The following is a 12,615-nucleotide window of genomic DNA, read 5'->3' as shown; positions in this document are numbered from 1 at the left end:
TCAAATCCCCCTTTTGCTCACTCTCTTCTCCCCCATCATGAGTGGACACGCCCCCTACTGCTGATTGGCTACAAGTGTGTTGTGGTGCTCGGTCCGATCAACAGCGTTTTTCAAAAATCGCTTACTGCACCTTTAAGTTTACATAGGGGAGATGAAGTTTTCAATGATGTGCCTGGATAAGTCATCTGTAATAAACACAGCAACATATTCTTACATGTTTTGTTCATCATGATAATCTTCACAAAGGAACACAACTTCTATGAATTTTTAAGCATAATACAATTGGCCAAAGGTAAAAGCTAAAGTTAGGCTATAAACGAACTACACCACTGAAGCATGACTTCAATGTCATCATCACTAAAACTCTTCCAGTCTTTGTTTAAAAACATTTTCCACAAAATTTTGAGTTATAATAGTTTGCAAGAGCGCAATTATAAACACAACAAGGCTGTGAAAGTATACTAGTTGACAACCACTGTAGTCCCATTTAGCCACTTGTTATCAACCGCCTTTTTCAAGACAAATTAAAGATTTACTGATGTATTTTATATTATAGAATAAAATGTGAAAATATTGTCAGCTTGTGTTGACCGCAGACCACGTTTCAAGCATTTATTCCAACACCAAGTCAAAAAACTCATTGACTTCAGGATGATGCTAAAACTCGTTTCTGGGATTCTGGGAATTTGAAACATGTCATGCCTGCATCACTCTATTGAGACGTATATCTGAGTGAAACGACTTCTCTAACAAGAAAAAATGTAGAGTTGATCTTGATTTTATTCGGGAATTGATTGGATCATTGGATGGTTGTGGTTTGCTATTGGTTGATCACATGTGAGTGACGGGTTGTCCCACCCTCGTGTCATTAAACATGTCATCAGAGAAGAGAAGAGATGGCACTGCATAAGGGAGTGGAAGTTGATTAAAGATTACAAGGACACATGAATTAAAAAAAATTAATGATGTGCACGAATACATGCAATATTCCATTAAAAAAACAGGAATTGTCAATTTTGATTTCATGGTGACTTGAACTTGCTGATCTGTAAATCTCTGGTGACAAGTGTGTCATGACTGCACTTTTTTCAATTCAAATTTAAATAAAATTTATGTTTTACAGAGTCACTTTGCTTCTCAAATGGCCTCTGGATTCCATGATGGAAAGCATGGAGTGGCGGGGATGGTCTCTGGAGCACCGGTAAGGATCTTTCCACATTTAATAAAGACTTTTCTATAATATTTAGCTGGATTGCCATATAGAACCACTAAACAGAGATATAATGTATATATTCAGGGTGAAAGCGGACCAAGAGGTCATCCAGGCCCGGCAGGTCCACCAGTAAGTTCTCTCAAGCCTGGTGCTGTGTACATGTAATAAATGTCTTCATTTCAATGTTGTTTTTTTTTCACACTGCATGTTTTCACCTAATTTATTTTTCTCTGTGTCACTCAGGGGCCAACAGGAGCACAAGGTGCGCCAGGAGATGCGGGTGATCCTGGGCCCATGGTAAGACTAATGCGTAAAGCGCATGATAAATATTCTGACATTTACTGGTAAATTATTTAAATGTGCCTGTAATATTCATTAGAGAAACTGTCCATGCCATATAGATCAAGAAAAACAATTATGTCACTTTTTTTCTTTGTAGGGCTCTTTTGGTCCAAGGGGACCAGATGGTCCTCCAGGAAAAGCTGGTCCAGATGTGAGTAGACCAACAATTCGCCCAGTGATTGCATTATTTAAACATCATAGTGAAGCAAAATGGAGTCCAATCTTCTCAAAAATGCTGTGATGTGTTACAAAGTTTGAATGCACTGAACAAAAGTAAGATGGGATTTCCTGTGCTCATGATAACACAATCCTGTTCCTCTCTGTAACAGGGTGAGCCTGGACCGCCTGGAAATACAGGAGACAAAGGATTCCCTGGCTCTCCAGTAAGACAATGCTGCTGTTCTCAGTCCTGTTTTAGGGGTGCTTGATATTATATTAGATATTTTATATAGACATGGCTGCTGAAATGTTCCTTTTATACAGTATAGTGTAGGATTAAGGGGCTATTCACACAGGACACATTCTCCATCATCTGGACATTACCAAATCTGCCTTAGACAGACATCTTAGACCATCTCTTTTTTTTTTTTCTTCAGTGATTCAGGTTCAAAGAAGTTTAGCTTTTAAAAATGCAGCTCAAAGGAATGGAACAGCATCTAGCTGTTTGTGAATGCAGGAATACAATACATCCTCTTAGGCCTTGTTTACCACCTGGTATTAAGATTCGTTTTGGTCCATCGGATCATAAGTGGACGAGAGAGACACATTCCCGTTTACACCTGGTGTTTTAATCTGTCTCTTTTGTCCACTTTCAACCACTTCTGCCCTGATTTCTTCATGGGGAGGTCTGTAGGTGGATAAATGTATGGGCTTTTTCAGATCTTTCGATTTAATGGACAAAATAAGCTCGCGCAATTTACATATGAACGCGACCGGAGACAACAGAAAAACATACGGAGAGCATCAGCTTTCGTTTCTGCTCTGACAGCCGCAAGACCATCTGAACGCTGAATGTGTGTGTTAGAAATCAGGAAGATGAGAGAACATTGTGCTTGGTACATTTTTCAACTTGGGTCTTCAGCCCGTCTGGCTAGCGCACTTCCCATAATGTTTAAGCGTTAGGTCAGTAGGCGGAGAGTAGGCTTCTTTCGTGGCTGTTCGAACCACATGAGCGTCTACACTACGAAAGCAATCCGGTCGAATGCGTTTTGGACTACCTCTGGAAGTGGTCAAAAGGGGACAAGCTCAAAACGTTTTAGACCCCGTTTACACCTGTATTTAGTGTCGTCGACTTGTGATCCAATCGACCAAAATGCAACTTAACAGCTGGTGTAAACAAGGCAGATTTCTAAGCATGCACACTTTTATGATCCACTCCAACCTTCCTAAGCATAATTGGTGGGGTCATAATAAATATTGTACTTCTACTTTTGCATGGCCGAGAAAGCTTTTTGCCCTTAGAGTTTGCCGGCATCACCCAGGATGGGCTACCCAGCACCAGGGGTGTCCAAATTCGATCCTGGAGGGCCATTGTCCTGCAGAGTTTAGCTCCAACTTACCTCAACACACCTGCCTGGAAGTTTCCTGTATGCCTAAAAATCTTGATTAGGTTCAGGTGTGTTTAATTAGGGTTGGAGCTAAACTCTGCAGGACATTGGCCCTCCAAGAGCAGGATTGGACACCACTGTTCTAAACTGATATTTTATTGGTTATGAGAATGTTAAGCAGACATTCCATTTTATTGTTCTTCAACATTACGGGAATGTTACTTTTGAATATTATCTCAGTAGTAGGCCTAACATTTAAAAAAAAAATAATAATAATAATTTCAGAAAAACAATAACTTTCCATGAAATATGAATAAATAATGCTTTTGTGGTAACATTTTGAGAACATTATTAAAGACCAGATAAATTTTGACATTCTATTAACGTTACTGGAAGAATTTTTGTTCAAAAACTTTCCAGAATGTTCAAGTTCTGAGAATGTTCCCTGTTAGCTGGGTAACTGGGCCATGTTAACCAGCCAAACCCTGACATCTTGATTTAAGTTAAGTTTAAACAATATAACATTTGACTGAAAAATCTTTTTTTTTTTCACACAATCTTAAGTCGACATAAAATTCCACACATGTCTGGGAACACTACTGAGTGATGACTCCTAATCTAAATGGACTAAAACACTAAAACATGTTCTTTCTGGTGAGTAACTGATCTTTAGGCTGTCAAGCAATGTTGAAGAGTTCCAGACCACAATGTCAAACAGACTCAAAATACAAATCAAACGCTTTAATAACAGTGCAACTGATAATAATTACAAGATGACTCAAAGCAGTACACAAGGAAGAACAACTGAGCAGAGAGAGAGAGAGAGAGAGAGAAAACAATTAAATCAAAGACTGGAACTTAAATAGTGTGGCAGACAATGGCAAATTAAACACAGATGTAAACAATGACTAATTAATTCAAGGAAGCTAAGAAGCAATTAACACAGAATGCAAGACGCCATGGTGTGAACTAGTGGCTCACAGACTGAATTACTGTGTTGTGCAATGCTTACACAAATCAAAACATCAGATCTATGCACTTGCTAAAAGAAAAGAGTGTGGTGATGACAGGAACTTCCATAAATACTGCACATTAAATGCTTAGTGTATCCTTACCAGTGATGATGTGTTTCATAGGGCTCCAGAGGGTTTCCAGGGTTACCAGGTCAGCCTGGAATGAAAGGTCCAAAGGTAGGTTAGATTAGAACTTCCTTTCCAATATACTGATCTTTGAATTACTTTTTAATATTTATTATTAGTATTTATTACTATTAAATGTACAAAGCAAATTACACAAACAGTGTAAAACCAATAAATCACATCCCCATTTTAGGGTCATCCAGGTCTGCTGGGTGCAAAAGGAGAAGCAGGTGCTTTGGGGTCAAAGGTCAGAGGTCACATATTTGGAGCCAACAAATTCATGTGAAAATTTTCTTGAACCTGTTGTCCCTGTAGTTTGACTGTATTAGTAAATGCCACTTTCTTTTCATTATAAAAGGGAGAATCGGGGTCTCCTGGCACCATGGGACTTGTGGGTCCGCCGGTATGGAGCACTTTTGATTGCAGTTCTGATTGCGATGTTTCATATCAACTGCACTTTTTTGATACTAATATTGTTCTTCGCAGGGTCAGATCGGTATGCCTGGTGAGAGAGGACGCATCGGTCCAGGAGGGCCTGTGGTAAGTCAGCCATTAATGTTTTACAAATTTGGACTTGGAGGTGAGAGTTTAATAAAATAGTTTGCTTTAATTTGCTTTTTTAAAATTTCTGTTTGTAGGGAAAACGTGGTCTTTCTGGAAATGTGGGAAAACCAGGTCCATTGGTATGTGCCAGTGTTATTTTAGTATTATTTATGTAACATTTTAGTATTTAGTCATATATTTTCTTTTCTGCTTTTTATTTTATTTTCATATTTTCAGTTTTTAATTTAAGTTCCGATTAAGTTTTAGTAATTTTAGTAGATTTTTTAAAGGTTTTTTATGTTTAAGTTTTCATCTATATATAACAACAACACTGGTATGTGCATCAGTCCCTTATCTGTCAGTTCTCATGTGTCTAGCCAATCAAAAGACTGCCTTTATCTTCAAAGATGCGGAGTATGTTCTATTATGTGTTATCTAACCTGACACTAATATCATTTACAGGGCCCAATGGGAATTCCCGGAACCCCAGGATTTCCTGGTGGTCCAGGCATGAAGGTAAATCTGATTGATGGTTATACTTAGAACAGTTGATCTGCTGCACCTTTAAAATTTACATTATTGCAGTTTTTATTTATGGCAGGTATAAAAAGTGTGAGTAATAAAACATAATTTTTAAAAATATTATACAGGGTCAGGCAGGAGCCACAGGCCCACGAGGTACCAGTGGACCCCAAGGCTCAAGGGGAGAACCAGGCCGACAAGGCTCAGCAGGACCACAGGGCAACCAGGTGCAGTCTCACCTGTCCCACAATCTACTTTCTAATGATTTGTGTATTAAATTATTTCCATAACATTGATGTCATTTCTAGGGACCACCAGGAACAGATGGTACTCCTGGAGTTAAAGGACCAGCAGTAAGTTCCTTAAACACTCCAAGAATACTACTTAATGCACTATTTATCAAATTGTGTGCTTATTATAATGCAGAATAACATTGCAAAGGGAAGCATTGCTATTATTATTGATCATTTTTAGGGTGTGGGATTTGAACTCCAGCACTTAAAGGTCCCGTTTTTCGTGGTTTTTTGAAGCTTTGATTGTGTTTATAGTGTGCAATATAACATGTGTTCATGTTTCGCGTGTAAAAAAACACAGTATTTTTCACATAATTTACTTATCTGTATACCGCTGTTTCCACTGTCATAAAAACGGGCTGATGACTTCCTTGTTCTATGAAGTCCCTCCTTCAGAAATACGTAACGAGTTCTGATTGTGCCAGCGGTTCCTGTGTTGTGATTCGACAGCTCTGAGCGCACCGTGCCCGGAAAAGTCACGCCTCTTACCATAACGTGGAGATGCACGCGCTCAGTGTTATTGTAAACATGTCTTTAATTTAACCCTATCAATTTGAGCCGGAATCAGACCCGGTGATTGGACTGCGGGATGAAAATAACAGCGTTTCGACGACATGGCGACAAACACACTCTACAAACGCAACTCTTGTGTATTCCTGTGGGCGGAGGTTAGTCAAAAAACTGTTTTAGTGACGTCATTAAAGAAGGAAGTAGAGGGATGTAGTCCAAACTGGCCGTTCGATGTAGGCGACTTCTGTTAAATAAAATATCTCGCTTGGCATTGAACTTTGAGCTTTAAAATTTTACAGATTTTATTTATACTCTAACAACAACATTACACACTAACTAAAGTTTGAAACATGGGATCACGAAGAACGGGACCTTTAAAGGATTAATTCACATCAGAATTAAAATTTCCTGATAATTTACTCATTCTCATGTCATCCAAGATGTTTATGTCTTTCTTTCTTCAGTTGAAAAGGAAACATTTTGAGGAAAACATTCCAGAATTTTTCTCCATATAGTGGACTTCACTGGGGTATCCAAACTGAAGGTCCAAATGTCAGTTTCAAAGCAGCTTCAAAGAGCTCTACACTATCCCAGACGAGGAATAAGTGTCTTTTCTAGAGAAACGATCAGTCGTTTTCTAAAAAAACAAAAAAGAATATACTTTTTAACCACAAATGCTCATCTTGCACTGCTCTGCGATGCGCCACACATGACGTAATCATGTTGGAAAGGTCACATGTGACGTAGGCAGAAGTACCGTGGTAGGGCAAAAAACTCTTCTGACTTTCTCCTCGTCTGGGATTGTGTAGAGCTCTTTGAAGCTGCACTGAAACTGACATTTGGACCTTCAGCCTGTTGAACCCCACCGAAGTCCACTTAATGGAAAAAAATCCTGGAATGTTTTCCTCAAAAACCTTAATTTCTTTTTGACTGAAGAAAGAAAGACATAAACATCTTGGATGACATGGGGGTGAGTAAATTATCAGGAAATTTTCATTCTGAACTGAACTAATCCTTTAAATCAGGCTGTACCATTGTGCTACAGACAGTTTTGCAATATCATCATCTGTTCATCATAGGGGATCCCAGGTGTGCAGGGCCCTGGTGGACAGATTGGACAGCCTGGTCCACCTGGACCTCAAGGATCAACTGGACTCCTGGAGCCAAGGGCCAACTGGTAATGACGCAATGCAAATTGGAAAATTACAAACACCATAGTGGGAATCGCTTTTCTCCCATGTTTATATTTAAGGTTGATATGTTGATCATACACATCATATTTTGCACATTCATATATTTCATTTATCTCATAGGGGGATTTAGGTTCCCCTGGGTTTAAAGGAGAACCTGGAACTAAAGGAGAGCCTGTAAGTATTGACAACATTCAGGACAGTGCCTTTTATTTGGATGCATCACTGTTATTATTGTTCATAATTGTTTGAAACAATGTCATCAGAACACATTTATAGTTGAAATGGTATATCTTTTGTTGTAGGGCGCACTTGGAGTTCAAGGAGAAATGGGACCGATGGGAGAAGAAGGAAAGCGAGGTCCAAGAGGAGACGCGGGGGCCATTGGAGCCCCGGGTCCAGCTGGAGAAAGAGTGAGTTTCATTATATTACTGTAAATGACTAACATGCAAGTCTACATATTCAAAGTTATTATTGCAGTGACTTCTTTACATTTTCGTTTTTTACAATAATATTTAATGTTTTTTTTTTTTTTTTTCAAGGGAGCTCCAGGTAACCGTGGCTTTCCAGGAGCTGATGGTTTGCCTGGTCAAAAGGTTAGAAACACAGCCAATAAAGTTTCAAAGGCTGATAACAATGCCAGATCATCACCAGCACATGTCTTTTATAAAATGATTAGTTTTTTTCTATGTAATATCATTCCATACCTACACTATATTCTCTTTCTAATCCTCCCAGGGTGCACAGGGTGAACGTGGTGTCCCAGGCTCATCAGGGCCTAAGGGTGCAACTGGAGACCCTGGCCGACCTGGGGAAACAGGAATTCCGGGAGCAAGGGTTGGTACTTAAATGCTTAATTTGCAAAATAAGGATCTCTGATGGTATTGAGTACACTTCATTTAAGGTGTTCACATATTATATGTCATGTCTCTTTAGGGCTTAACAGGCGTTCTGGGAATGCAAGGTGCAGAGGGGAAGATAGGGCCACAGGTAATATATGCAGTAACACATCCTTCCGGAATTAGCCTTCTGGCTTAGCCTGAATAGATCTAAATAACTATGTATTTAAAATAACAATTTTGTGAGTTCTGTCACGTCTTTTGATGAAGAGCGGCGTCCTTTTTCCTTAGGGATCACCAGGAGATGATGGGAATCCAGGTTCAGCTGGGTCTACGGGATCCAGAGGTGCAGCAGGACCCATGGGTCTACCTGGACCCAAAGGCTTCAGTGTAATTCTCTAATATATATATTTATATATAAAAAAACATAAGATTATATTCTTAATTTTACTCATGTGTCATTTTGTATATTAAAATGTATCTCATAACACCTTCTGAGCAAAGAGTTTGAAGGATGATGAGGGCTACCGATCAGATCTTTATTCCAGGATGTAATAAATGTTTTAATATTTTTTGAAGACATTTCAGTAAGCAAACATGCCTCTAATGGACAAATGACGCATTAATATTGTAGCTAACATGGAAAAATGTTTACTAAAAAATAATCCATAAGATGAATGTAGTGTTTTGTTATAAATCTGATTGTTTACCCGTTAACTTGTGTTTTCCTGTTATGAAATGAGTTTCTCTGAATATGCAGGGTGATCCAGGGAAAGCAGGAGAGGCAGGATCACCAGGACCTGCAGGACAAAGAGTGAGTCCTGGCTTACAATTATAGTGCAACATTGCTGTGGCAACCTTAAAACATGCTGTAACATTTCACAACAAGATATTATAAATGTCATTCTCTTTCTGTGTACAGACTTCTTGTGTAAAGACTGTCAGTATTGTATAGCATAGTGATTTAAAAGTCAAGTCAGTTATTATGATTTGATATGATGGTTATGATTCCTACAGGGACCCAATGGGAAAGATGGAGAAGAAGGTCCAGCGGGAACTACAGGACCTCCTGTGAGTCTTCTGATTAGTCATTTATGGCACATTTATGGATATTTACATTTTCTGTGTATTTTGATTGGTTGAAGTAGCGCTCATAGCATATATGGCTGGGTATATTTTATATGTTTTCAGGGAATAGCAGGGAAGAGAGGTGAACAGGGACCTCCTGGACTAACTGGCTTCCAAGTATGTCCTTTTTTTCTTTGGTTATGCATTCAGTCAGAAATGACTTTGAATGTTCAATGTGCAAATGCTGTTAAAGGGGTCATATCATGAGAAAGTTTCCTTGATCTTATCACATAAATGATGTACTTTGATGTACTATGAAAACAAACTGCAAGTTTTAAAACTCAAAACTGCCTCCCTGTAGTCCAAGAAGACAATTTATCAAAATCAAGCAAAACCAGTGATTTTTGAATCCTAGGATTCCTGCCCTACGGAAGAGGATTAGGTCCAAGCAATAATAAAAAAAATAAAACCATCTCAAGATTAAAGTCATTATAATGTGAGATAAACTCATTCAATTTCTAGAAAAAAGTCGAAATACAATGAGAATAAAATCATTAAATTTTGAGAATAAAATCCTCGTGTTTTGAGAAAAAACGTGTTAAATTTCAAGAAAAAAGTCTAAATATAATGTCAAGAATAAATGCATTCGATCAGTGTCATATTCATTGCATACTGATAGAGGACATGACAGAGCTGGATCACTTAGTCGAGTTATATTTTATGCTTTCTTTCAATAACAAAGATATATCAGCTTTAGCTAATTATAACTGTATAGTAAGTAGTATACAAACTTTAAAATCTTTCTAGAAGAAAAAAACACTACAATATGCTCAATGTACTCGCAAGAAAATGGGACTAAAACGCTTTACATGAAAAACGCTTATTAAAAGATCAAATTCTGTACACACCTTATTAATAAACCATATGTGCAGATAAGCATAATGACGTCACCCTAGGCCGAGTGAGTGTGTATAGACATTTATCTTTTCTATTTTATCTTTCTTAGATTCACTGTTTTGCATTGCCGCCCTGAACTTGTGAACACGAGTTTGAGTTTATTCTCAATATTTTTTTTTCTCGAAATGTAACAATTTTTTTCTCGAAACACAATGACTTAATCTCAATTTAATGAGTTTAATCTTGACCTTTTATTTAGACTTTTTTTCTCAAAATTTAACAAGTTTTTTCTTGAAATTTAATAATTTTTTAATCCTTTTCTGTACTGTCCACATCAACAATGACACTTATTTATTTGGTGTTCAGAAATTTTGTCTGGGCAGTCAAGGTCGTTCAAGGATGTAGAACACACAAATTGTGGCTAAAATTTGGGAAAGTCTGTCAAACTTTGTGCTGTGTGTGTCACACAAATCATTTTGGTATGAACTTAACTAACAATATAAGTAGACCTCAAGGACAAATAAAAAAATGTATATAACCCTTTTAAAAATTAAATAAACTTAATATGATTTGTCCCTGTTAGAGCTGAATCTATTATTAATTATGCTAAACTTCTAGGGTTTGCCTGGACCCCCAGGCCCACCTGGAGAGTCGGGAAAACCAGGTGATGAGGTGGGTTGATCATTTCTTTGTGCTCTTTACCTGATCACTATATTCCAGTCTTTACTTCTTGTCATTTCTGCTGGACAGGAAGAACACAAACTGACTGAGAATGGGAATTATTAAAGAACTCTATGGCTTTTATTTTTTCCCCTCAGGGTATCCATGGAGAGGCTGGTGGTGCAGGGCAGACTGGTCCAAGGGTGAGCCTATTGTACTTACACTGCAGTGTATCAGAGCACAGCATTTAGCAGTGCACATAAGCAATCTCCCAGTATTTTTATCTGTCATTTTTTGTAGGGTGAACGTGGAACCCCTGGAGAGAGAGGTGATCCGGGACCTAATGGGTTACCAGGATCCAAAGGAAGCCCAGGAACCCCTGGACCCGATGGTCCCAAGGTTAGAGTCATATTTTTACTCACTAATAATCATCAAGAATGCTGCATGGCTCAATGCATCCATTTAGTTCCTAAGAGATGATAGAATTCAACACGACATCAATAATCGCTGTGCAGGGCAAACCAGGTCCAACTGGAATTTTGGGAGAACCAGGACCACCAGGCCTACAGGGCATGCCAGGAGAGAGAGGGATAACTGGACCAGCCGGACCTAAAGGAGAAAGTGTGAGTGTGGCTCTGAGAGATAAGAGAAAACGGGTCTGCTTAAACAAAGGCTTTGGCACATGCATAACAAATACACTATATTTTACTTTCATGCTTTGCAATCAGTGCAACAATATTGCATATATTAAATTCCTTGGTGGGTCAGGCTCTGTGAGGGATGACGGCTGACATATACTGGATGACTCACCAATATCCTCAGGCAGGAAGTTAATATTCTCTAATATTATCTGTGAAACATTATCTGTGTGGCGCTGTGAAGTAGTGAAGGAAACCACATCTGTAACACATCAATACAGAGTTCTCTATATTTTTCTGAGCGATATACACAAAACTTGTGTTTTAATACTCTTTATCTGTTTTCTCAGGGCGCAGTGGGTGACAGAGGGGCTGAAGGGGCAGCTGGCAATGATGGGGCTCGAGTGAGTGATCTGTAATTTATCCGTAATTTACTGGAAAAACTGAACCTACCAGTCAATAATTCTGAATTATAAAATACCCATATTTCAAATTTCTGACCCATTTATTAACACAACAGAGGTTACAAAGACAATAAATAAAATTTCTTTTATGTTTGTAGGGATTACCCGGACCTGTTGGACCTATTGGACCAGCCGGCCCATCTGGGGAGAAGGTTTGATTTTTTTTTTTTTTTTTTTATAAATTAAACTATTTATAAGTGGTGAATTGATCCCGTCTGTTCTGCGTCAGTGATTTTTCAGCAATACTGAGACTTTTGAAGTTTCATCTGTTTTTTAGAAGAACTGATACTTAGATGTACTCAGAACTGATTGTTCAATTACAGGGAGAACAAGGCCCAAGAGGCCCTACTGGATCTCCAGGCTCCAGAGCAATGGCTGTGAGTAAAGCAGTTTACCAGGAGAAAACCGACATTTGCTGAAGTTCTTTAATCATCTGACTCACACTTCCTTTGATGTATTGTGTTTTAGGGCTCACCTGGTGAACCAGGTCCTACTGGTCCTGTTGGGTTTGCTGGGCCTCCTGTAAGTCCATCCATCCATCATAAAACATATTACTTTGATATAATATGCTATAAGCTATAAACATTGTTCTGTTTTTGTGCTAGGGTCCTGATGGTCAGCCTGGAGTTAAAGGTGAAACTGGAGAGGAAGGTGCAAAGGGAGAGGCGGGGTCTCCAGGACCTCAGGGAATGGCAGGAAAACCTGGACCACAGGTGAGCTCAACAGTCAGAAATCAAAACCCCCCCCAAA

The 12,615-nt window shown here is 38.7% G+C and overlaps 1 protein-coding gene across 1 annotated transcript in view; it reads left to right on the top strand.

The window, feature by feature from the left end:
• Positions 1 to 12,615, top strand: part of col5a2b (collagen, type V, alpha 2b) — a 33,754-nt gene that overhangs the window by 11,046 nt on the left and 10,093 nt on the right. The window contains 33 exon segments of the mRNA XM_048200688.1: positions 1,124 to 1,201; positions 1,298 to 1,342; positions 1,457 to 1,510; positions 1,653 to 1,706; positions 1,885 to 1,938; positions 4,239 to 4,292; positions 4,435 to 4,488; positions 4,600 to 4,644; positions 4,728 to 4,781; positions 4,880 to 4,924; positions 5,247 to 5,300; positions 5,435 to 5,533; positions 5,615 to 5,659; positions 7,189 to 7,261; positions 7,264 to 7,286; positions 7,423 to 7,476; positions 7,605 to 7,712; positions 7,842 to 7,895; positions 8,038 to 8,136; positions 8,236 to 8,289; positions 8,430 to 8,528; positions 8,899 to 8,952; positions 9,156 to 9,209; positions 9,330 to 9,383; positions 10,722 to 10,775; positions 10,922 to 10,966; positions 11,064 to 11,162; positions 11,279 to 11,386; positions 11,752 to 11,805; positions 11,964 to 12,017; positions 12,189 to 12,242; positions 12,334 to 12,387; positions 12,471 to 12,578. Coding sequence (XP_048056645.1) covers positions 1,124 to 1,201; positions 1,298 to 1,342; positions 1,457 to 1,510; positions 1,653 to 1,706; positions 1,885 to 1,938; positions 4,239 to 4,292; positions 4,435 to 4,488; positions 4,600 to 4,644; positions 4,728 to 4,781; positions 4,880 to 4,924; positions 5,247 to 5,300; positions 5,435 to 5,533; positions 5,615 to 5,659; positions 7,189 to 7,261; positions 7,264 to 7,286; positions 7,423 to 7,476; positions 7,605 to 7,712; positions 7,842 to 7,895; positions 8,038 to 8,136; positions 8,236 to 8,289; positions 8,430 to 8,528; positions 8,899 to 8,952; positions 9,156 to 9,209; positions 9,330 to 9,383; positions 10,722 to 10,775; positions 10,922 to 10,966; positions 11,064 to 11,162; positions 11,279 to 11,386; positions 11,752 to 11,805; positions 11,964 to 12,017; positions 12,189 to 12,242; positions 12,334 to 12,387; positions 12,471 to 12,578 — 2,091 coding nt within the window.

This window comes from Megalobrama amblycephala, linkage group LG8, assembly GCF_018812025.1.
Source record: "Megalobrama amblycephala isolate DHTTF-2021 linkage group LG8, ASM1881202v1, whole genome shotgun sequence".
Lineage (NCBI taxonomy): Eukaryota > Metazoa > Chordata > Actinopteri > Cypriniformes > Xenocyprididae > Megalobrama > Megalobrama amblycephala.
The sequence above is the reverse complement of the archived record's forward strand: the minus strand, read 5'-3'. Positions and strand labels throughout refer to the sequence as shown.